Source organism: Kogia breviceps, chromosome 3, assembly GCF_026419965.1.
Source record: "Kogia breviceps isolate mKogBre1 chromosome 3, mKogBre1 haplotype 1, whole genome shotgun sequence".
Lineage (NCBI taxonomy): Eukaryota > Metazoa > Chordata > Mammalia > Artiodactyla > Physeteridae > Kogia > Kogia breviceps.
In genome coordinates, this window is record NC_081312.1 from 30,593,171 (window position 1) to 30,619,100 (window position 25,930).

At 42.6% G+C, this 25,930-nt stretch overlaps 1 protein-coding gene across 20 annotated transcripts in view; it reads right to left on the minus strand.

Moving 5' to 3' along the window:
* SIPA1L1 (signal induced proliferation associated 1 like 1) overlaps positions 1-25,930 on the minus strand; it is a 389,114-nt gene that overhangs the window by 47,287 nt on the left and 315,897 nt on the right. For 10 of the 20 annotated variants that reach the window (XM_067028218.1, XM_067028235.1, XM_067028223.1 and 7 more), the window contains 5 exons: positions 23,782-24,051; positions 9,243-9,392; positions 4,879-5,003; positions 2,471-2,533; positions 1,913-2,031 (listed from right to left, as the gene is read on the minus strand). In XM_067028218.1, the coding sequence (XP_066884319.1) occupies positions 1,913-2,031; positions 2,471-2,533; positions 4,879-5,003; positions 9,243-9,392; positions 23,782-24,051 (727 nt within the window). The remainder of the gene's footprint in view (positions 1-1,912; positions 2,032-2,470; positions 2,534-4,878; positions 5,004-9,242; positions 9,393-23,781; positions 24,052-25,930) is intronic. The other 10 variants (XM_067028236.1, XM_067028229.1, XM_067028225.1 and 7 more) reach the window with 3 other exon arrangements.

The window sequence follows — 25,930 nt, forward strand, 5'->3', positions numbered from 1 at the left end:
AGCATTATTCATAATAGCCAAAAAGTAGAAACAATCCACATGTCCATCAACTGATCAATGGATTAAAAAAATGTGGTACATCCACACAATTATTCAGTCATAAAAAGACATGAAGTACTAATACGTGCTACAACATGGATGAACCTTGAAAACAGGCTATGTGAAAAAAGTTAGACACAAAAGGCCACATATTGTATGATTCCATTCATATGAAATGTCAAATAGGCACATCCATAGAGATAGAAAGTAGATTCGCAGTTGTCGAGGGCTTGGAGGGGAGGGAAGAGGTTGGATGACTCCCTAAGGATACAGGTTTCTTCCTGGGGTGATGAAAATGTTCTGGAGTTAGATCGTGGTGCTGGTTGCAAAACTCTGTGACCGTACTAAACACCACTAAACAGTACACTTTAAATGTGGGAATGTTATGATATGTGAATATGTGGTATATGAATCATCTCTCAATTTAAAAAATGTGGGCAGAACCCCTGTTGCACAGTGGCTCAGTTGCTTAGAAAGAACATTTTATGGCTAACCAAAGAACTACAATTTCAAAAGATATCTGAGTAAAATAAAATTTAAATGAGAGGGGGGCCAGAAGTTCAGATACTTGGTGGAGATGGAGAGGAAAGGAGAGAAAAGACTTGTGTGTGTGTCTTTACCAGCTGTGGGGAGAGGGCCACAGGAGGACCATCTTGTCTCACTTCAAAGTGAAAGATCTCCCCTTGAAAAAGGATCAATCCCAGTTACTTTACTGGTGCTACTCTAGTTTTTCTCAATAACAACTTCTGCATTATAAGGCCATCATTTATTTTTCCTATTTCCTCTTTAGCGCTGGACCTGGGCTGTAGAAGTTGCTGGCCCTGGCCACGCGTGGTTACTGGGCATTTTCAACGTGACCCGTCTGCATTCGGATGTGCTGAGTGTGTAAAGTACAGGACAGATGTATATGGAGATACAACTCGAACCACATCTGAAATTTGAAGTGTTCTAGCCAAATTTTAAAAAGTAAGAAGAAACAGGTGAGATTAACTTTAAGAATGTATTTTATCAAACCCAATCTTTCCAAAGTATTATTTCACCATGTATTCCATATAAAAATTGTTAATGAAGGAGGGGAAATTTGACAGGTGGACTAGGGTAATCTAGCACTTACAAGTGGAACTGTGACAGCGTCACATTTCATCAATAACTCTCTCTCCCACAGCCTAGCACGCTCATGAACGTCCTGTGCTCTCTTTAAGCTTCAACATTCATTTCACTGAAGCAAAACTGGGCCCTCTCATTAAAGTTCTGAGTATCTTATAAATTAGTGAATATGAAATACAGTTATTTCCTCATCCTATAGAATGACATAAATATAAGTACACATTCCAGTGAAGAGACAGACCAAGGAAATCAACTGAATTTAAAGAGGGAGGAAACGATAGCCTCTTCTTCCCAATTCCACCTGTAAGTGATAAGAAACTGTTTATAACTATGGTAATGGGACAAAAATGTATGTAGCCCTGGAAGATAAGAGAAGCAGTAGGGGGGCTTGTCAGGAAGCTGTCTGTCTCCTTGACTGGTGCTCCAGCCATACATACCTCATGCTGGCAACTGTGTAAGCAAACAAAATCTATATCTAGCACATTTCTATTCCAGACATTAGGACTGTTTGTGATTGGATCACACGGCCTTCTATCCAAATCTGCAGGTGCATACCAATGAGGAATTTCAATTTATCTCAAAGCAAGCTTAAGGCCATTGGCAGTAGAAATTCCAGGGCCGTGGCAGCCAATGTCCACCTTCTACTAGGATGACTTCCTCTCCGACATTGTGGAAGAAAGAGAGAGCAGACCGGTACCATTTTCACCTTGCAAGAAAGGTACATGGCTAGGAATCTATCATTTTTATTATTTTACAGTGAACTTACGTGCCCTTGTTTGTTTGGAGACAAATGAACCACCGGATCCTGACGCATTAATCTCCCACCGGGGCTCTCTCGGAAAGCTGGCAGTACCTTTGATACTGCTGGGAGGTGGCACGTTGGCTCTGGAATACAGAACGGGACATGCTGGTGCAGGCACTAAACAGATACTGGCACAGGTTGACAAATGAAGACGGCTTGCCATTGCACCTCTCAGTTCACTGGCCAGCAAACTCGGAATTTCAGCAAGAAGCTTGTTGAAAGTTTACACGATAGACAGCATGTCAAAAACTAAGTGTGGCTGATGGATAAAGCTTGCAGCTGGTGACAGTGTGTCACATCATACACATTAGCATAGCCAAGTACCACCAAACCAGAGGCCATGAACAATGCGGCAAAGTTAGGAATCAGCTTTCGGTTTGGGGGGAAAGTCTCAAATACATGGATTAAATTTATGAAAGTCATTCATTGCAAAGTGTGGCTAACCTCGCTTGGTCTACATTACCTAGACAGGCATGGATGCAATCACGTGTTACTTACCATGACACTTTGGAAATATTTTACCTGTATATTCATGCTGCTCGAGGACAAAAGAATTGAAATCCTGAGGTCCTCTATAACTGTAAGCTAAGCACAACAGAAAAGACACACAGCAACTAGTTTACTTAAAACAATTGCTTCCTTTTGGACTCCACTGGCATTCAAGATGGGGTTCAAAAGGTGAAAGGTAAGTGATTTAGCCTCTTTAACACACCTAAGAGCTCACGGCAACAATTCTGCACTTCTGCGACACCGTTCCTAACGGTGTCATACAGGACTGGGCAGTGTACTCTTTGACTCTGACTCTCAACCATATCCAAAAGCAGAGAGGCAGAAAAACAAACTGCACTGAGATGAGTGAGCTAATTAAGCAAGCTCAGCTCCACATCTCCCCTGGGCATCAGTTTATCATACACTTATGGACAAAGACAGGTGGGGTCTGGCTAACAAATAAGAATCTGCTTGATATTTTCAACCAGTGACCTGAAGGTCATTAGAGAATTGTGTTCCTACAAATTGAGTGTAGGAAGGTCAGCCCTTTATACACTCAATACAGTGTATTGAGGAATGAGAACATAACACTTATTTTGTCTTCATTCCTTCCTAGCATGGCTTATACCAGCAAAGCCCCGGATTCCATCTGACGTGCCAGGCAGAAAGGGCTGGGTTATCCTTCTGGCATGCTGGAATATCAAAAGTTATAAAAATTTATTTGAAGATTTTCTTTGAAGCCTTAGATTCTGGATGGAGAAAGGCCTTGGTTAAAAAAAAAAAAAAAAAAAAAGGCTTCTCTGGAAGGCTCTAGGAGTATCTTAGTTTTTTTAAAAAAAGGTATACCTTACCAAAAGGATGAATGAATGTGTTAAAAAGGTTCACCGATATTCATTTCAGACTCATCTATGCAACGTGGATGCCACTAAACTAAAGTGGATGCAAGGAAAAAAAAAAGACTAGAGGAAGGCTCATGTGAAAGAATGAATACGGGTCTAGGACAAACCTTGTAATTACCCTTTCCAGTCCCAAGATACCTCTTCATTCCCCGCATGACTTCACATGAGTGGGAAGAGGGGCCCTGAACAGTGCACAAAGGGTCGAGGGCAGCTTTGCTCAAAGCTTGCAACTAGGAGCCAAAAAAAGCTGCTAAAGTCATATGGAAGAAGGGATCCTGTTCACATGCCGTTACCCTCTCAACAGTATCAAAACACACGGGATTTGAAGCATTCTGTCAAGAGCAGAACAGTGGACCGGAATATGCTCAGGTTTTCGGTGGCGGGCGGGGATACGGGATGAGAGTGGGGAATGACAGATGGCTTCCACAACGAGGCACATCTCACCGAAGTGATGGAACAAAGCCTATCTTCAGAACCTAAGAATTTCGTTTCTCTTCCTCAACTCCTGTCTTAGCTGAAGGCATCTCCACTCCCTTCCATGTTCATGGGATGTTTTTTTCTGCTGATCCCCTGTTGAGCAGCTGGGAACCCCATCTTGGCTCTGACCTCTGCACTGAGGATGCCCTTCCCAGGCATGGAACGTGGGCACAGTCGTTAAAACAGAACAAAAGGATGCATTTGCAGAGAAGAGAAAATGATGCGGTCTTTGCCTTACACGCTGATCTTTTTTTCAGCCCTGAAACTTACTTCTTTTTATGGTACTCTGATGGGAAAGCTACTAGAGATAAGATAAAGGGAAAAAAACCCTAACAGTCCAGATTCAAGTCCCTGATGTATCAATTGTGTTGGTGCTACTGTGTTGAAACTTAATCTTGCTCATGGCAAAATTTTATTGTATCAACTAGTGTTTTGCTATCTTGTAGAACTGCTTAGAGAGAGGGGGAAGGGCTATGTGCCAGAAACCCAAAGGAAGGCTCACTCATGCAAATCTTTCCCTTCCAGCTGTTTTATCCTAAGACATTTCCTTAGCTGACAGCTTAATAGCAGAGCCAGGGGAAAAAGCATATAAAGGGAGGAAAGACATTCTCACCAAGCTACAGAAGCGACTAAAGAACAATTATATTTCTTTCCTTCTCTGCACATAGTTTAAAAAAAATTTTTTTTAACTCAACATTAAGAATACCAACTAATCTCCGAGGGCACTTATACCGGGGCAAAAACAAACAAATAAACAAACAAACAAGGGGGGGAGGGAGATACTTAGGACACATGTGGCTTGGTACTCTGGCATTTTAACCTTGAAAATAATTCCTATGTCCTTTCTGTCTTTAAAGTCTGGGTTACTTAGAATTCCTTGACTTTTCTCTCAGGTCTTAATTGCTGCTTTCACTTACACATAAGCTAACTGAGACTTAAGGCTCATTCCCATTTATGACCCAGGGCTGTATTATAGAACAGAATGCCTTGATGACATCATCCAAAGGTAACCAAAGTCACCTTAGTATCAAAGCAACTTGCTTTTTGTAGGAATTAGTTACTTACCCATCTGGTCGGCAATGCTATCCTCACTTCTTTGCCAGCTGGGTGTGGATTTCCCGCTGCCACCAATGTCTGACTGGGTGTTCTGCCTGTCGATGGGGGCTGGGGATCTGCGGCTTATTCCAAACCTGTGGTGATTTCCCCAAAGGCAAAGACAACGTCAGGGACCTCACCCATAAGGGAAGGTAGTCCCGGGAGTAATGAACTGAACTCTAACGACAGGTACGACTAGTTTTGCTTACATTTCTTTCCTTGCGTACTCATCCTCGTGCATGTGTACATGGATGCTGGAACTGTGGATGTTATGGTCAGTATACACCCCTCTGTTCAGGAAGGTATGTATGCTAAGTATGTAAACTGTCAACAAGGGCAGGGGCCATTAGGACCGAGCCAACCTAAGAGATATGCAGTAAGAAATCAAAAATCTTCTGGCCCTTGAGTAGCTAAGCTCAGACTGTCATTCGCACCCAAAAGAAAGATGTCACCATCCTAGTGTTCCGCTTGTGTCGTCCAATTGGCACATTCCAGGGGTTTCTCTTAACTCGGTTATCTGCTAAATCACTAAGGCACTCATTCTTGGAACAAGTATTTTCTGAGCACTTACTCTAAGGTCTGAAAAACAAAGATCGCTGTCATTTACATTACATAGGGACCACTTCCAAAATGTATAAATTTTAAATCGCCTTTAGGAAGGCAATTTGGAAATGGGTAAACTGGCATATATAAAGGCAAATGTCTATTTCTGGAAAGAATGTTCAGCTATTTAATGAGCCCATTTTAATTTTCCCTGTGTAGACTCACAATATGATATAGGCTTAATTAAAGCATATGCCTTGATTAGTAACATCAGCAAAGGAAATACTGACTGAGCCCAGGAAAAAGGGCCAGAGTATAAAATTCAAAGATTCATGTGGAAATGTACAAATCTGAGTGTGGTTACTAATGAATTTATGAGTAATCTCCACAATAAAACACAAAAGGGCCTGAATGTAACTGATGCATGTGACAGGTGTCTTCTTTGCTACAAATTGATTATAAATGTGTGGGCAAAACCACCAAGGGGTGTATTGGAAAGAACAGGAGATTAGGAGGAGGAAGGCTGGAAGCCAAGTTCAGCTTCTCCACCCAGAGTCATGGCAACTCTTATATGGATCCAGGGAGAAAAATCTATATAAAAGCATTTGGAGAGCAGGGAAACTATAAAATATTTTAGTAAAACTCCTACTACAACATCTCCCTCATTACTTTTTGCACAAATGACTGTCATTTACAAACGACTCATACGCCTCACTAAACAAAGTTACCTCCATTATTACAAACAAACAAAACCCTTGATTTATGAAAACTTCAGTGAAAGGGCTCATTTTAAAAAAAGGATTCACTAATTATGATCTTTGCCACTTCTTCCCTAAGTGGGGTCCTTGTTTAGGTTAGGAGAATGAATATCCTCAAACTGGTCCTATGATCCTATTCTATTTAGTTAAATATCTATTTATTAAATAGATTAATTAAATTTAATAATTTAATAGATTGATTAAATCTATTTATTAAATATCCTATTGAGTTATTTAGCTATGTGCACTAACTAAATTAAGACTTTTCCAAAAGCCACAGAGATCAGAGAAGTGGATCGGAATCTTGCTTTTACTTTTTGGTAACAGTGGAAACCAAAGACAACTTTTTAAACGTCTGAATTTAAAGTCAAATGCTTTTTTGGCTCTCTGCTTTTAAAGAAATGATAAAGTAAGGCTGTCTTTCAACTTTGCCTTGAAAAACATTTTCATCCAATGAATTTTTAATTTCAGTTCTCTCACACACTCCTAGTTTAGTAAATGCCAGGACATCAGGGCTATGAAGCTATGAAGCTCCTCCATCCTTGAGGAGCTCAGACAAAACCTGTTCTAATTTGACACTGTACCTCTTTTTGAAGAGCTTCATTGTGCCTTTGTTTGGAGGAGCACTTCATACTACAGGAGTCACGGTTCAGACTTGAAGGAGTTTTTTTGTTTTTTTTGTTTTTTTTTTTTTTTAAATATATTTCTTTATGCCCTTTTATTTGTTTTATGTGGTTCGCGGGCCTCTCACTGTTGTGGCCTCTCCCGTTGCGGAGCACAGGCTCCGGACGCGCAGGCTCAGCGGCCATGGCTCATGGGCCCAGCCGCTCCGCGGCATGTGGGATCTTCCCGGACCGGGGCACGAACCCGTGTCTCCTGCATCGGCAGGCGGATTCTCAACCACTGCGCCACCAGGGAAGCCCACCCTGTACCTATTTATTTTTACTGGGCTAAGTTACAGAGTAGATGTAATGATTGTTGCCTTGGTAAGTGTGAACTTTAGGATCAAACCTGGCCCATGAGTAAGGCATGTGAATCAGACAGTGAACACCAATGTCTCTTGCATCACTGATACAGACAACAATTGCTTGGGATCTAAAGGAAGACACTGTATCAGTATCTTCTTGTAAAGTTTCACCCCAGGTAAAACTGATGCTATACAGTACAGTATATAATCACCAGGTAACCTCAAAAGCAATGGGGAAAACCCTCAATACCACCTATGGCAGGTTTAGTATTAAATATCAAGTCCAATAATTACCACTGCATGAAAAAAATAGTGTATGTAGCACGAACACTGGGAACCACGTTTCTAACATGAATATTCACCAAAAATTAATGTTTCAAAGTACATTTTGGCATGCCTCGAGAGTGTATACCAAAATGGACAGAAGAAGCAAACAATGATTTTGTTGTGGTTATTAGCTCATTTATATTTTATTGCTGTATTAACACTGAAATTGCAGTGAATTCTTACTTTTGAAGTCAAACCGGGCCATTTAAAGTCTACTAATTAAAAACAAGAAATAGCAAGAGGGAAGAGATATGGGAACATGTGTATATGTATAGCTGATTCACTGTGTTATAAAGCAGAAACTAACACACCATTGTAAAGCAATTATACTCCAATAAAGATGTTTCAAAAAAGAGAGAAATAATTAGTTGGGCTTGTGGTGTGGGATAATGATAATACATAATTCATAAAACTTCTTGCAGGGGCTCATAAATAAGAGCTAGAATTTTTTTTTACTAATTGTCACTGAAGTAATTGAAATAAGAAATGTGCATTTTAGATACGCTACCAAGGGAATCTTTGGTGGTAGGGTGGGGAGGGAAGTATATTTTATAGTGTTTTTTTTTTTTTTTTTTTTTGCGGTATGCGGGCCTCTCACTGTTGTGGCCTCTCCCGTTGCGGAGCACAGGCTCCGGACGCACAGGCTCAGCGGCCATGGCTCACGGGCTTAGTTGCTCCGCGGCATGTGGGATCTTCCCGGGCCAGGGCACGAACCCATGTCTCCTGCATCGGCAGGCGGATTCTCAACCACTGCGCCACCAGGGAAGCCCTTATAGTGGTTTTTGTTATTTACTTTCTGCTAACATAAACATTTAGCAAAAACATGAATAAAATTATACTTAGCTGTAAAAACCAACACACTACTATAGGATAAAAAAAAATCCATTATGAAAGTATTCTCATAAGCATAATTATTTTGTAATATGGTAAAATCTCAAGAAAGTAAACAAATCATGTGCATTTGTTTAAAAATAATTCAGGGAAAACTTGGCATAGAAACATCCTTTTTTTAAACACCCCATTTTTGATTTTCCAGTGGTTTCAAGTTCTTTATCAAGTTCGCCAGAGGTATCCCAGCAGGAAGCTGGTGATGGTTCTTTTACTCTCCCTCTGAGCAAAGTCACCTTATGTGTGTCATGTGATGTTTTGCTGCTAATTACTTCCCAGCTTCAGACATTCCAATTTTTTTACCTTTTAGTAGCCTCTTCAATCGTGTACACTTAGCTTTTTACTTTGTGAGTCTGGTCAGAAGCAAACAGATACTTTTGGGTGTTTAGTGTTTTCAAAAAAGATGGGGAGAAAAACCCCCAAACAACCCACAGGCTGAAATCACAGATTTCTAAAGTGTGAGAAAAATCACTTTTAGTTTTGAGTATGATGAACATTTCCCCTACTTTAACATCAATACAAACTCCACCCAGTGCAAGCAGTATACGACTGAGTTCACTTTGGAGGAAATTTTAAGAAGTGGCAAACTTTGCACTATGAAACTAGACAATACATATAATGGAGGAACTGATGTAATTTGATTTCTCTGCCATTGAGTCCTTGAGACTAAAGAATGATAAACTTCCTAAGAAGTGGTTTGAACCAGCCGTGAGAACATTTTTTAATCTGGAGTATTAACCACATTTTCCCTTTTGCTCTTTTGTGAACTGATCCAGTCTGGCTGAATGGAAGTTCTTTTACACGTCTGAATCACGTATGAGAGAGAGCGATGCCAACTCCGGCACACCTACCCTTCGGGCATGGACTTTTGCCGGTAAGTGCCCCCGCCAGAGCCAGTCTCGCTGGATGAAGACAAATTGCTCGGGGAATTGCGACATGGCTGGGATCTTGCTAAAGCCATGGATGAGACCGTCACATAGATGTCTGAGCCAGGAGACAGCCTGTGTGTGCAAACCAGAAACGTGAAGTCAACGATTTAAAGGGAAAATCCCAAGGCAATGCATGATGGATAACATATAAATGCGACAAACGCAGCCACTTCGTGGAGATAATAAAAATAAAGCCAGCTGGAAGCTCACAAAAGAAACTTCCCCATAAAACTACTCCTTAAGGGGACAGCTGGAAAACGGCCTTGAAGGGGGTGGGGGCGTGAAAAAATAATAGGGGAAAAAAAGAAAACATGTATGTTTCCAAAAGCTGTCAGAATTCAAGGGCTGAACTGCTTATGCAATTTCGTAGTATGGCAGGGCAAAGTATAAATGAGCCCCAGTGACATTAATATGGCAATTAATTCTGATTTCCCCACAGGCTCTCTCAGAGTATATGACCACAGTGAGACCAGTACATTCTTTGTATGCTTCTTTTTTTTTTTTCCAATTTTATTACTCAAAGTCTGGAATGAATAGTCATATACTGCTATTTAGTGTGTATACATTTGGTTGATAGTAGCATCACCATATAAAAACTTCCATGGAAACATGCCTAGAACTGCAGTTGTTGGATTTCACTGAAATGACTGAGTTTATATAATAACACAGCAGAGATGTGCTCCACGTGGCCCACAATACATCTCTTTCTAAAATTAGGGATCCCTCACCCTGTGGACTGGCTCGACACAGAAACCAGAGCTTTGGAGTTAGGAGAGACGTGATTTTCTGCCCTCTACCTTCTCCACTCAAATAGGCTTTGGGGTAACTGCTGGGATATTAACAAGTGAACCTGAAGACTGTGAGGAGACATCAGCTAAATCTTGATAACAATGATATTTTATTTCCGAAGTGAATGCTGGCACAGATCACTGGCTCTTGTAGCAGGGCAGGTCATTTCCATTTTATAGCTGAGGGAGGGGAATCAAAGTCACTTTTGCAAAAAGCCAGGCTTCTTGATTCTGAGTCCACTGTCCTCTGCCCCCTACAGAAGGCTGGGTTTTCCGTGCTTAATAAGACAATTAGCAAGCGGTCTGCAGGGTCAGACGATTTTGCACACAAAGTCTTACACTGAAGCCAAAGTTTTGAAGGCTTGGGACTGAACCTGATTCACTGAAACATGGCAGTTTTTTTTTTACAGCGAACCTACATACCTTCTGAAGCAGGGCAGGATGGGGCTTCAGGTACAGAAACTGACAGAAGGCAAAATAAAATCACGCCGAGAAGCTTTTCTATCAGAAAAAGAATAAGGACAGGCACCGAAAAATATGAACCCCCTCCAAATCTGTCTATGCCCACGTGGCAGATCTGACTTGGGAGCCTCAGTTCTTTCCTCAGCGACAAACTTGTTATCAGCTGTGATTCTGTTATCCCTTCTTTTCTATTAAAACATCTCCCAAACTTCTCACTGCTTATTCTGAAGTACTTGGAAGGGGACTGGAGTGGGGGAAGAATGGGAGGAGTAGATTACAAAGAAAACGAGGTAAGGATTAAGGAATGACATGAATCACTCCTTTCTGCTTTCAGAGTTTGGCTTTTAGATGCACCTAATACAGAGAAACTTTAAAAAACAGTTCATTTTGCAGCGCTTTGATTTTCTTACTGCGAAGAGGAGGAAGTGCTACAGAAAGATGGAAAGAAAGGAGACGGCAGCAGAAATGTGAACGGGGTTGGGGCCAATGTCACGTCTGGGGGCCTGATGACTTTTTAGCTCTCTTTGGGGTAAACAAGTAATAGCCAGTGAATTATATTCACGGTGAATGTTAAAATGTTTTTGCATCTACAAAGAAGTCAAAACATGATTCCATAGCCAAAGTCAAGACGTGACTTTTGGGCTTCCCTGGTGGCGCAGCAGTTGAGAGTCCGCCTGACGATGCAGGGGACATGGGTTCATTCCCCAGTCTGGGAAGATCCCACATGCCATGGAGTGGCTGGGCCCGTGAGCCATGGCCGCTGAGCCTGCGCTCCGCGGCGGGAGAGGCCACAATAGTAAGAGGCCTGCGTACCACAGAAAAAAAAAAAAAAAAAAAATTGTATTTATATTTAGAGCTTGCTTTCCTTACCCTGCTCTCCAAAACGTACCTTAAGCTAGAAATCTCATCCTAGTTCTCAACCTCAGCTCTTTTATTTGGCAAATGTATCAGAAAAAATTCTATTTGGTTGCTGGAGTTATCCCAAAGTGAAAAAATAGCATTTGCAGAAGGCCAGCCTTCATTCCAATGCCTTTTCAGAATTTATATAACTCAATAGTGGCTTTGTTTTCAGGCTGTCCACACACACAGAACACACATAGAGCAACTGATGGAAATGCCACCCAAATGTTTTTATGACTCTAGATGTATGTATGGTAGGCAAAAAAAATTCAGAATTAGCCCTTATTCTGATGACTTACTATTCTTTCCAAATACTCTGAATTTGATACCATCCCACAAATATTATTTGAGAACAGATCTAGGGTCAGGGAGTGGAAGGTACCCTACCCACCTGCCTGGCACTGGCTGTCTACTTCTGCCAGAGGCTGCGGCTGATCATTTCTGGAAGTTGGGCTGGTTGCTGTCTTGCTACTTTGAAAAAGAATAACCACTGCATTGGCTCACATGGGAAGCCAGCATGCTAACCTCTTGAATCTCTGACCTCCCGCCTACTCTACCTTAATGGAGCACAAGTCTTTTATTCTCTTTTGAGATAAACCCAGATCTTTCTACTTTCTCTCAGTCTTAATGAGCCCAGGCATCTGGATGTTAATGCCTCAATAGGTTTACAGGACTAAGATGAATACATCTTTCACTCGCTGTGAGATCTTTTGATGCTGTGGAATATAAGAAATAATCTCCTTCAAGAATGCTATGGTCACTGTCAGAAAGGAAATGTCTAAAAAATCTTGTAGCCTTAATTTCAGTAGATTCTCTTCCCTCCATTTTTATCAGTTTAGCTGAGAAATAACTAAATGTTTTTTAAAGTAACTGATCTTAAATGATGTTCTCTAGGGCTATGACTTCCCTCTGCAGAAATAAAACACCAGGGCTTTTGGACTGTACAAAGGAGCAGCAATTGAAAAAGTCTTGATCATCAGCTCGACAGACAATACTCCCACAGTCTGCAGGACTGCACTCAACAGCTTTCCATTTATATGCAGCACATTTCACTGCAATGAAAACAAAGAGTTGAATGGGATGGATTAGGAAGAGATGGTCCAAGATCAATATCAGTTCTTCCTTTTTCCAGAAGCCTCCTCAGGATAAAAGAGAGAAGACAAGCGCCAAAACCCCCCCAGATTTCTAATAAAATAACCCCTGCTCCCCCACCATACACTTCCCATGACTCAACTCACAGAACTACACGTACGATGTTAACATTGATAGACTCTTATTAAATTGATCTCTTGAGACTGTGACATCAATTTATGGATAAGGAACTCTCCGTATCTGAGTAACTGATGCTAAATTTTTCTTTCCTGAGTATTTATGTATGGGTTGAATTATGCCTCTGTCTCCTGCTTTTTATTCCAAAGCGACAGCACTGCTTGGATGTGTCCAAGGAGATAAGGCCCTCTGTAACTCAAGTGTAGACAGCAGAATGACGGCAAGAACAACAGAGAGGATTTCAAATAGCAGCAATGACTGACGAATGAGATATCCGAGTCCATAATTAAGCACAGCATTTTACCACAACTTAGCAATTAAAACACTATTCACCCAGGGAATAGGATCCAGTCAAAGTCTGTTTTTAGCAATGCCTATCAACCACGATTCTTCCAGAACTGTTTTAAAAAAATTCTCTAAAATTACTCAAGGTAATGTCATTTGGGTGCTGTATCCAGACTAGAGTTTGAACAAGTTGTATTCAAATTCGATCACCCCCCCCCCCCGTTGTTTCATCTCTTCCTGACTTTGTGAACCAGAGCCATTCCTGGCTTTCTGACCATACAATCCCTATCAGCTATTCCAAATGGACCGTGGAAGTCCTGTTCTGATGAACCTCCTGTGACAAGATCAATCTACAACAAAGAATAACTCTTGCATAGTTAGGGAAATACAGCAACTCATCACACCGAGATAACGAATCATCATCTCCCAGCTGCTGGCAAGCTGTTGGAGGTTCAAAGCCTGGCACACATCACGGGTGCCTCTTGAGAAGAGTCAATTTTATATCCAAGGGTGACTCTACAGAACAGAACATAAAAATGGATTGCAGACAGGACCAGCTACATCATTTGTGGGACTCAGTGCAACATGAAACTCTGGGTCTCCTTGTTCAAACGTATGACAAATTTCAAGCGGAATGCTGAACCCTGCTAAGCGTGTGGCCCTGTGCAGCTACACAGGCTACACACCTGAAGCTGGCCCACTGCTGATTGCAGTACACGTGGCTGGGCCCCCTTAGCATACAAATATGCATGCGTTCATCTGGCAAGTATTTCTTGAGCACCATCTGTATATGGTGGTTAGGATCCATCCCTGCAGCATGGCGGCTAAGGTAGGGGTTCCGCAGTCTGGTGGCCTTGGTGCCAATTTCAGCTCCACCACTAACCAGCCAGGACTCTGCACAAACAATTTCATCTCTCAATCCCCGGGCGTCCTTATCTGTAAAAGGGGGAAAGAGCCACCAACTTACTGGGCTGTTGGGTGGATTAACTGAGAAAATTCACATAGGGGACTCTGAACAGAGCCTGGCATATGTGCCATTTAGCTGCCATCGTCATTTGTCATTTTCTAAATATAATGGGAAACTAGAAGAGTCAAACAAAAAGCCAGAGATTGGGAGACTCTAGGCTATTTAATCAGGCTGGATTCCTATTCTCCCCAGGGGTGGGGACTGGTGGGGAGACAGCAGTGAACTTGCTAGCAGGGCCGCAGTATATGAGTCAAACACCTCCCCCTGCCATGCCTCCTTTTATATTGGTGCTTGCTCCTTAAAAGGAGCCTGCAGATCCTAAAGAGGTGGGTCCAGAGTAATTGGTCCAGGGCCATCTTCATGTGGCCTGAAGCAGTGTCCAGCAAGCCCTCTGGTGGTACAAGTCACCAGCCGAGAGCCCAGTGGCCAGAGACACACATACACCCTCGGGTGAAGAGATCAGTTCAAGTCTGCTGACCACCCCCTCAAGGACACTCTGCCAATCTCATTATTTCACAACAATCGTTCCTGCAGGTAAAAAGGAGACTCAACCCGCTTTTCCCGGCAAGCATTTCAATGATAGGTGGATCCCAGACTGCCACTCTGTCACCATACTGAGGGAGTTGCATGGGTGGAAGTAGACCTTGGTCAGATCAGTCACTGTCCCGGGCTCTGAACAAGAGGCTTATGGGGAGACTTCACACTGCTGACGGGGGGGTGGGTCTAGGTAGCTCATCTGTCTCATTATCACTCATCCTCGCATGTTCACACAGGTGTTGTGCAATCAACAAATCTTAAAGAAAAATGTCAGTGGTTTCAAATATAAGGCAGCGGGATATCCCTTTTTACCCCTGAGAATTATTTACATTCCTAATGATAAACGTGTCCATATGGCTGATGTGCCCTCATCAGGCAAAGGGCCTAAGACTCCTGTTGCCTCCTCCATGAGGGGAGGGCTACAGCAGGACCCACAGTAGATCTGGCTTCTGGGAAGGCCTTCCCCGTGTCAGGTGTCTGGGGGTGCACAAGGGGGGTCCTTTTGGAGGAAGCCCCAGGGCCACTGTGGGCCTTTAGACCCTTCCCATAAGGTGGGACCAGGCCAGGCCTCCCTGGGTGGTCCTAATGCAGCACTCCCTTAAAAAAAGGGCTAAGAGGGCATGCCCAGCTGCCACCTCATTCTCTTCCCATAACATGACCACTTTCTACAGGATCACCTCTCAGTCTATTCTAATTCAATGGGTGGTTTTTGCAGTATTTCCTACACCTGCTCATCATGACTGTTCCCAGCACAGCAGCCCTCCTGAACTCAGCCTCTTCATCTCACCGAGGTTAACCAGGACGCTGGCGCCGAAGACAGCACAACTTGCTCCTTGGAAACACGCTGACTCACCACATGTGTGACCTGCATTAGGCTGCAAACTGACTCATCCGTCCAGTCTGGCCAGCTCTACCCATATCCTTAAGTACCCAATTGCAACTAGCTCTCTTTGACTTCCGTGTAGCCGTGTGTAGAAGATCACCTTCAAGATGACATCAAAGACAAACAGGGGCTACCATTTTCTAAGCCTCACTGTGTGCCAGGCCTGTCCTAAGAGCTCAGGTTGAACACAGAGTTCACTATATTACCTTAGTTAATCATCATGCTGACTCTGAGAGGTGGGGCTAGTGGCCTGTTTGATTACTGGCGATGCTGAAGTGTAGAGGGGATCAGGAACTTCCCACCATCACATCACTGCCAAGGGGTGGGGGTCCAGGATGCAAGTCAAGGCCCCTGGACGGCAGAGCCTGCACTCCTGGCACATCTGGGAGTTTCTGGGCGGGTTACAGTAAAACACTGGTGGCTCTGCAAGGAGGAGCCCCCTGGAACATTTCCCTGGGCGGAGTGCAAAGCAGCTACTTTCAAGGCCCAAGGAATGAGGAAGCAATTCAGGAGCCTAAGCTGGGGACTACATGGGAGCTCCCTGGTCTCATTCCCTGGCTCACTCTAGAGTTTATAAAAGAAAGGGAGCTGGGAGGTGTGCCAGGCTCAGGCCACTGTGCCCACTTCCTGAATGCTTAAAAAGGAAACACCTTTGTTCTCTAATCTAAAAGTGTGAACTTGCAAATTATCTGAACTCTGACTCCAATGTAGATGCCAGAGAACACTCACTCCTTTGATGAGCTGGGAAAAAGGAGGCTTAAGAGCTCGGTGAGTTTAAGTCAAGTACAACCCTCTGCTTTTCTACCTTAACTTGGCTGACAAATAATATGCCATAATTCAGTTCCAACCTAACTGAAACCAAATGGAGGAAATTCAATCAAGAACAACTCACTTTTCACTTTGAATTTTAGACAGCTTTACCCACAATATACTTTTAAAATAGGAGCATTCTAAACTTAGTCAACAAAAAGCAAAGAATTCTACTTAAATCTAAGCTTCAATTCTATGGCTTTATCGGATTATAGAGTGTTTCACTTTTATGTGTCATTTAATTTTATAAAAATAAACTGATTTGGGCTTCCCTGGTGGCGCAGTGGTTGGGAATCTGCCTGCTAATGCAGGGGACAAGGGTTCAAGCCCTGGTCCGGGAAGATCCCACATGCCGCGGAGCAACTAAGCCCGTGAGCCACAGCTACTGAGCCTGCGCGTCTGGAGCCTGTGCTCCACAACAAGGAAGGCCGCGATAATGAGAGGCCTGCGCACCGCGATGAAGAGTGGCCCCCGCTTGCCCCAACTAGAGAAAGCCCATGCACAGAAACGAACACCCAACACAGCCATAAATAAATAAAAATTTAAAAATAAATAAATAAATAAATAAATTGATTTACCTGACTGTCCATTGATGGATGAATGGATAACAAAATGTGGTACATACATACAATGGAATACTATTCAGTCTTAAAAAAAAGGGAAAGGTTATGGACTTAATGACTCTCCCCACCCCCAAATTCATATCTTGAAGTCCTAACCCCCAATGTAATGACATTAGGAGGTGGGGCCTTTGGGAAGTAATTAGGTTAAGATAAGGTCATAAGGGTGGAGCTCCCATGATGGGATTAGCACCCTTATAAGAGGAGGAAGAAATCAGAGCTCTCTGCTGTGTGAGGACACAACAAGAAGGCCCTTTCTACAAGTCAAGAAGATGGTTCTCACCAAGAACCACACACATCCTGGAACCTTGATCTTGGAATTCCCAGACTCCAGAACTGTAAGAAGTAAACGTCCGTTGTTTAAGTCACTGAATCTATGGTATTTTGTTATAGCAGCTTGAGCTAATAGGCAAGAAGGAAAATTGGACATATGCTACAACATGAATGAACCTTGGATACATTACACTGACGTGAAATAAACTAGTCACAAAAGGACAAATGTCGTATGATTCCACTTACATATTGTTTCTACTTATGTGAGGTACCAAGAATAGTCAAATTCACAGAGACAGAAAGTAGAATGGTAACAGCCAGGAGCTGGGGAGAGGGGAAGTTACTGTTTAATGGACACAGAGTTTCAGTTCTGGAGATGGATGTTGGTGGTGGTTGCACAACGATGGAAACGTACATAATGCCACAGAACTGTGGTCCAAATGGTAAGTTTTATGTTATGTATATTTTACAACAGTAAAAAAAAGTTGAAAAAAAAAACCAACTGATTTATTTTCTCCCACATTGATTTACTTCTGTTCCTACTTCTTTAAGTTTTTTTGCTTACTGGTTTAACTAATGAAGTTTTAAAAAAATTCACTGCAAGCCTATTAAGATGCCAGAATCAGTGGCTGGTCCTTGGGATACAATGATGAATAAGACAGGCTACCTTAAATTGGAAAAATGGACCAATAAGATTAAAATGAAGTATAATAAATTCTGTTTAGGAAGCAGACAGGCAGCAATATGAAAATTCCCAGGATGGGCAATGAAAGCAGAGATGGCAGGAGACGTTTCAGAGGTGAGGCTTGGGCTTGGTGTTAAAATACCAGCAGTTGTTAAGCTGCTGAAGGATGGGGTAGAAGGCAGATCAAGCGGAGCTGCAGGTATAAAGGTCATCAAGAGAAAACATGGCAGCAGAGAGTCACTTACAAGCCTAGAGCCTGGGAAAGACAAAGCCAAGTCATTAAATCCACAGCGGGAGGTGGAGTTGATACTGAAGGCTGTGCAGAAGGCTAAGATGAAAGGCAGGGCCTGAGGAGCAATTCCCTTTGTGGTAGGCCGCAGGCGAACAGGGAGAAAGTGGGAGGCTGTTCTGGCCAGAAAAATCTTAGTGTGAAACGAGAGCCCCTAAGGCAATGACAAGGAGGCTGCTTACATGAGGGACTCCACCGAAGGGTCAAACTTGATAACTAAATGGGTGTGGAGATGGGGATGAGGGTGATTATGAATTCTAGCTCTGCTCTGGCTACTTGGGCAGAATGCAAAGCCCTTCAGCAAGATGGGCAACACGTGAGAAGAGGTGGAGGACAGGCAGGAGTATGGCTGAAGTCAGTCTGGACTGGTGAGTCTGGGACACTGGTGTGACATTCAAGTGCAGATATTCAGTAGGGAGATGGGCATATGAATACGAAAAGTAAAGAAGAGGTCAAGACCAAATGTGTACTATCCAGGAACTGCCCACATACAGATGATGGCTGAGGTTACTAAAACAAATAAACTATTCAGAGATATTGCACAGCAGGGGATTAAAAGAAAAATGAGGAAGGAGTCATAGGGGACACAGCATTTGGGAGGGATTAGACAAATGCAAAGAACTGACCCCCCCAAAAAAAAATCAGGAGGAAAGTTCTGGAAGACAAGGAAGAGGAGTTTGAAGGAGGAGGGAATGGCAAATGGTATTGGATACGCCGAAGGCCACAACATCCAGTGGCTCTGGAAATACAGCAGTCCATGGGGATGCAGCCTGAGCAACCCCAATGAAACTCAAGAATTCCATGAGTCAAGGTCCTCATGTCAACTCAAACAACTATGATCCAGGAAGGCAGTATTTGAAAGAACAAGTCATGCAACTTCTAGCCACAGCTAATACTCCAAACAAAGGAAGAGTAAAGAATAAATGCGTGCTGGCTTTGTCTGAAAACAGAAAATGACACCGTGAGGATTATTAACACAGAAGCTGTTCGAAATAAACCTAGAAAACATTTCCTTGAAAATAAAGACTGAGGGACTTCCCTGGAAGTTCAGTGGTTAAAAGATCCTGCATGCAACACGGCACAGCTCCCCCCCCCCGCCCAAAAAAAAAGAATAGACATGCAACTAATTATGCTGAGAGGAGAACTCTTGTAGTTTGTTTCAACAGTATCCTCCAGCACAAACTTCATGTAACTACGTAAAGGAACCAACACTCCATCCAGCTGCTGAGCGCCAAATACAGCAGGGAGAGGGGAATAGTATGGTATCCAGGTAAAATGCAAAAGTATCAATGGTTCAGTAAGATCCGACATTAAATATTTATATAAAGCCTGGAAATACTACATCTACAAAAAAGAGAAAGGAAAATTCCTTTGTGTGCCAACATGCCTGTTGTTTATGCAAAGCCTCGGAAATAGTTAAGCTTTTCTGGACATATTAACCCAGATCAGAGTTTTATTACTGATCCCACATCATGTTTAAACACAGTAATGTGTTAAGTTCAATGTACTATAGCTATTTATTTATTTATTTATTTATTTATGTGTTGGGTCTTCATTGCTGTGCACAGGCTTTCTCTAGTTGTGGCAAGTGGGGGCGATGTGCGGGCTTCTCATTATAGTGGCTTTTTTGTTGCGTAGCATGGGCTCTGGTACGCGGGCTCAGTAGTTCAGTAGTTGTGGCTTGTGGGCTCTAGAGCGCAGGCTCAGTAGTTGTGGCACGTGGGTTTAGTTGCTCCACGGCATGTGGGATCTTCCTGGACTGGGGCTCAAACCCGTGTCCCCTGCATTGGCAGGCAGATTCTTAACCACTGCGCCACCAGGGAAGCCCTAGCCAGCTATTTTTATTTCAGTCCTACCCTTACACTCTAGATAAATTTGAGGCCAGAAGAGCGATTGCATCATATTACCTATTTTTGTTACATATTAATAATGTCAGTAAAAACTATTCCCACAAATACCATAAAATTCTGTATTTGAAAGGCCACCTAGAGAGCATAAAGCTCCGGTATTTAAACCCAATCAAATCAGACTTTTTTCTACTTAGATGGCAAATGCGTCATCTGTTCTTACTGCATCAGTTTCTCTCAACAATGTATAGAGAGCACAATTCAGTGAAATAATTCTTGTTAGAAACTCCAAATACCAATACCTTTTAGTATGTCAAAATCGTGACCTTGGTACTAAAGGAAAAAGGATAATCTGTTCCACAAGTGTTTTTTAAAAAAATTATTTCTAATGGCCTTTAACTCTGGGATCTTGCACACAATTTAAGAAAATCTATGCTTCTACAAGCAGTAGATTAAGTTTCTACAAGCAGTATATTCAGTTTTCACCTAAAATGAACCGTGCTGGTCCAACCATGGCGAATGAAGTAGGCAGATTTGTGTAGCACGTGCAGAGTAGGCTTGAGGTGGCTGCTAACTTAAGCTTAAATACAGCTGGTTTCTCTACAGTTAAACGCAGCTTGCCTAACCTGGAGGAGAAAAATAAATGGAAGAAACCAACCATGTAAAAGGCAATACAGCTGACCCTTGAACAACATGGGTTTGAACTGCGTGGGTTCACTTCTACGGGGATTTTTTTCAATACATACACTACTACGTTTACGATCTGCAATTGGTTGAATCCGAGGATGTGAGGGTCAACTACGGGACTTGAGCAGGTGCAGATTTTTATATCCATGGAGGGCTCTGGAACCAATCTTCGCGGATACCGAGGGACTATCCTTTAGTCTCAGTATCAGGCTCATGCCACTATTGGTAAGGCAAGATTCAAGGAATGGCAGACCTGGGCATTTGTTTTTGACTATTTGTGATTCATCTGAATGGCCCATATCACACTCTCTAGATGGCCCAGGTCCAAATGCAAATGGCACCCAGGGCAGGGCTGGTATGAAGGGGAGAGTCAGATGGAGGAGGTGCGCCCAGCCAGGGGCCTCAATTCCACATCACAGTAAAAGGTGGTTTGTTCTCAGTAAGACTATGAAGGGAATGCTTACGTTTTTCAGTTATATTTTACTACGTTTCATGGAGGAAATTATATTCCCAGGTACACTGTATGAATGTGAGGAATCTGGAAGTATTCCCGATGAAGGTCACGAGTCTATTCTATACTCAAATATTCTGCAGACAGTAGCAATACAAAGTTTCTCAAATAGTACCTTCTATTTATGACTCAAAGGTGAAACTTAACTAAGAAATATTGCTTTACTAAAAGTTAAGAATGATGGGATAGGACAGCGAACTCTTAAATTTTCATGAAAGAATAGCCGTCTAATTACCACACCTTTCAAAATGAAGAGGAGACAAATAACCTGAAAATGTAAAGCTCAGATTTTACAAGCCCTCCGTCGTAAGATCTTAAATCCTAGTCCAATGTCCTCAAGGATATCTGAAACCAAGAGGCCTTAGAGGGAAGTGAGTAGAGGTTAAAAAACCACTGGCAGCCTCACTTCTGTCACTTTCATCTTATAGCTTGGAGAGCCACGGGGCTATTATTAGTCTTATAGAGAGAGCACGCAGATTCCCTTTCCTCTGGGTGGAGTTACGATGAAAGGCAGACACAAGTACCCACAAAAAGAACCCCCAGAACTCAAAGATCTCCATCTGGAAAAAAATGGAGTTGATGCCTTCTTTCGCACGAAAAGTTGCCTGCATCATAAGAGGATAATTAGCTACAAAAACTATTTTCACTTTCAGAAGTCAGTATGTTCAGCAATAAGCTTTAGTTTCTGTTGCAGAAATTAAATTCAACGTGGAATCAAAATATATTCTGCTATTTTATTTTATTTATTTATTTTTTTGCTGTACGCGGGCCTCTCACTGCTGTGGCCTCTCCCGCAGCGGAGCACAGGCTCCAGACGCACAGGCTCAGTGGCCATGGCTCATGGGCCCAGCCGCTCCGCGGCATGTGGGATCCTCCCAGACTGGGGCACGAACCCGTGTCCCCTGCATCGGCAGGCGGACTCTCAACCACTGTGCCACCAGGGAAGCCCTCTGCTATTTTATTATAGGGACTATTGTATAAAGAAAATAACACGAATCCAATTTCACTCATGAAAGCCTGATGCCTGCCCTGGAGAGAAAAAAAATAGCATTGAGAGGAACAAAAGGTCCTTCTCTAAACAATAGCTTCCTAGGTTCATCCTTCCAAATGTGGCCCAAATCATGAATTCCAGTCAACACACACCTCAGAGGGAGCCAAGTTCGGAATGTGCAGAACAAAGAATTTATTCAGCGACCACTTGGATGTTTTTCCTTCTCGAAAATAATGAAAGCAAGAGGAGTCCAGATGGGAATGCAGCCACTTTGGGAGAGGGATCCTTTATTGAGATAAATAGCAAGGCTCTGTAAATAAATCCCCAGTATTACATGAGGAATTTTAGAAAGACAACTAGGTTTTTTTTTTTTGGTTGTCTGTTGTGATTAAACTATTTCTACATGGTATTCTCAAATTTCTGAAGTAGTTAAGGGACCATGTTTTATGTCTTTTAAGACGAAAGACATAATTGTGTGGTTTTAAAAATCTCCAACTTTCTGCTCTCAACTTGAACCAATGACTCTTGAAGCATAGCTGGGATCTGTTTTCCTTGGCGCCCTGTTCTTGCCGGACCTGATCAGATGAGTCAGGCTCACATGTTTGCTCCAGAGACCTTCTTTCTACCCATAGCAGCTCCTGGAACAGAGACTTCTCCCCACCAGCTCTGAGGGTTCTTGATCCTTCTGCAGTGCGGGGGCCACAAAAACACTCAGAGATGTGACCAAGACAAGCACGGTGATGGGGAAAGGACAGTGCATGGACAGAAAGAAGGTGGCTTCTTCTAGGAGGGCACTAGCAGGTTATTGAGTTAAACCGTCTCCTTCATTAGCCTAGGTAATTTGGGGTAACTGAGTTTATAGTGCAATGATTTAGAATTATGTAGTCCATTTGTATTCACATTTTAAGAGTACTTCATCGAGTTGAATTTTTGGCCAAGGTTCTTAGTTCACAATGCTGCATTTTACAGTGAATTCGAGACAAAAGTGCTAGGGCGTCCTGGTTAAGGAAGAGTGCACCAGTTATCGCCTGTGAGGGAATCCACAGTGACTTTCAATTTAACAGCAAACCTCGTTTTGCTACTTTCTGGGATCCCTCAATCCCTCTCCTTTTGCTTACTTTACTCAGGACTGTTTTAACATACCCATTATTTTCTTTTACATTCAGAGCAGTGGAAAAATATGTTTGTGCTATACCAGTGGCTTTCCCTTCTCACAATTCTTTATTAACAAAGTGACACAAACACAGACACTCAACCAAAAAGCTGCATTCTCTTGCCACTGTTGTATCACTCATCTCCAAAAGACAAAGACTGTCAAAGATGATGATACGGTCAATGTCTTCTCAAAGAGTCTGCCAAATTCTAGTTCACACGGCTACTGAGCGTGCAGTGATGATTTCTGTTGATATCACATGAAAATGAAAGAGCAAAGCCCAAATACCATTGTACAGAGCTGAATGCTTTGCTGGAATACGTCTTCACTTATCCTGATGGCTTTGGAATGCAGCCATGCTTTGAAAACCACTAGTGCATGCATCTCAGTTTTAAGTTCTGATTTTTAGTAAAATATGGGAGGACCTAAAGCTAGTGCTTATGGGCCTGGTGCTATTTAAATTTGGGGCAGAGATTTAGAGAAAAGCTTGGGAGGCACACTCACCGCCTCTCCAGCGGGCGCCCGTCACTGGAGATGCTTCGAGGGATGTTGGCGGCTCTTTCCGGAGGAGGCATCTTCCCGTCTCCTTTCCCGGCATTCAGTCTCGAGGTCATGGGACTCTGCACCTGGGACGGGACTTGAGGTGAATGAGGCCCCTTGTTGGCATTCCTCTGCCACTTGTTATTATTTCGAAAGGGAAACTTGAATTCGTAGGAAACCCCTTCGTTCATTTTGTACTCCATCACTGGCATGCGGTAGGTCTCAGAGCAACTCCTAGGGGGAGGGCACAGAGAGAAGAAAAATCAATATTGCTTTTTCTTGTTGGTGGAACCACACTGATTCTCATTAACAGTTAAAATGCATCAAACACTTCATTCTCAGTTTCAAACCATCTTTCAATCATTAAGCCTATAATTATTTTCCTTTCAAAAACCAGAATCCCAGGAAGTATTCTACTAGTATTTTCCTTTGCTCAATCCTAAATGTTGAGTCTGAGATATGGAGTCTTGAAAATTCAGTGAGACCTATGGTCACCCTGGTGGGGGTGGGGGTGGAGTAGGGGGTAGACTCAGCACTGAGACCTGGGGAGGGAAGGTGCCCAGACAGCATGGTGGGAACAGACCCCTAGGATGGGCCCTCGGAAGAAGAGTCAGCTTTATATCCTTAATCGTAAGGGAAGCTTTAGATCCTTCCCTTACGATTAAGGATCTAAAAGGGTATATAGTTTTGAATTCGTTGGGATCCCGATAGTCAAAAATAAGTGGGGAGAATTCTTGAAATCCAAACTGAGAGCCAAATTTAGCTCAGGAGGAGGAAAAAAAAAAAGCCAGTTATTGAAATCAGCAATTATCAAATCACCAAGGAACAAAGCATAATCTGAAATCAGGCCTCTTTTTTCCCCTTGAAAGCTAGAAATCTCCCATAGCAGCGCTGTCCCCAGGCAGCAGTCTGAGTGAAATTAATGGCAGGCACAAATGTCTTCCATCACTTTACCCTCTTTTTGTGCCATCATTCCATCTCCCCAAACTTAGGAAACAAGGAACCCACTTTCCATTACCTTTACCCAAACAACCAAGGAAGGTTCGACCAATTATTGACTTGATTGATAGAAAAATTACTGAAAAAACCTACCCCCACTGAAACATTTAACTCAAACTGTGCATTTGAATTTTATCACTAAGAGAAAAAATGACTTTCTTTCTTAAAGACATTTCAAAGATTGAGAAGCAGGTGGGAAGATCTGGAGAGAAAAGATTAAGAGTAATTACAAAATAGTCCTTTAAGAGGTACTTGAGAGATAGCATAAGGAGAGTCCAGACCAGTAGTACCCAAGAGAAATACAATATAAGCCACAAATAGGAGCCATGTATGTAAGTTTTAAATGTCTAGCAGCCATACTACAAAAATAAAACGAAACAGGTGAAATTAATAATACATTTTATTTAACTCAATATATCCAAAATGCTATCAATTCAACATGTAATCAATAAATCAGTATTAAAAAAATTACGAGACATTTTACATTCTTGTAAATTTGGAGTGTATTTTATACTTGGAGCACATCTCACTTGGGACCAGCCACGTTACAATGGCTCTGTAGCCACAGGTGACTCATGGCTCCTGTACTGGACAGTGTAGGTCCAAAGGGCATATAGGTCCAAAGGCCTGGTCTTGATTTGGGGAAGGTGCTTATGTTGGTGGGAGAATGAACACAATGGAACGGGCCGCCCTCTATGACCTTGTCCGTGTATCTCAGGGTATGACTCATGACATTTTAAATGTACCCCACCATGCGTCCTCTCCCACGTCTCCATGACAGCCACAGGATTTGAAAAGTGCTGCTTTTGGAGCATGTGCATTTGCTGGGGTCCTTGCCCTCCTCAGTCTTAGCCCAAGTCTCCAATGGGCACCTTTGCTTGGAGTTTCCTTAACCTCTCCCTCCGACTCCTCAAAAGCCTAGGTCAACCTTAATCTGACCCGATGCCCAAGACGCTCCTGTGCCCCTTTTAATGGTTTGATGACAATGGCTTTCAAATGTTTTGGACCACAATCCTGGTGACAAGTACATTTTACACTGTGATACAGCACAACCACAAATACACACACACATACACCCTTCCTCTGTCAGCTTCCATTCTGCTATATTCTGTGT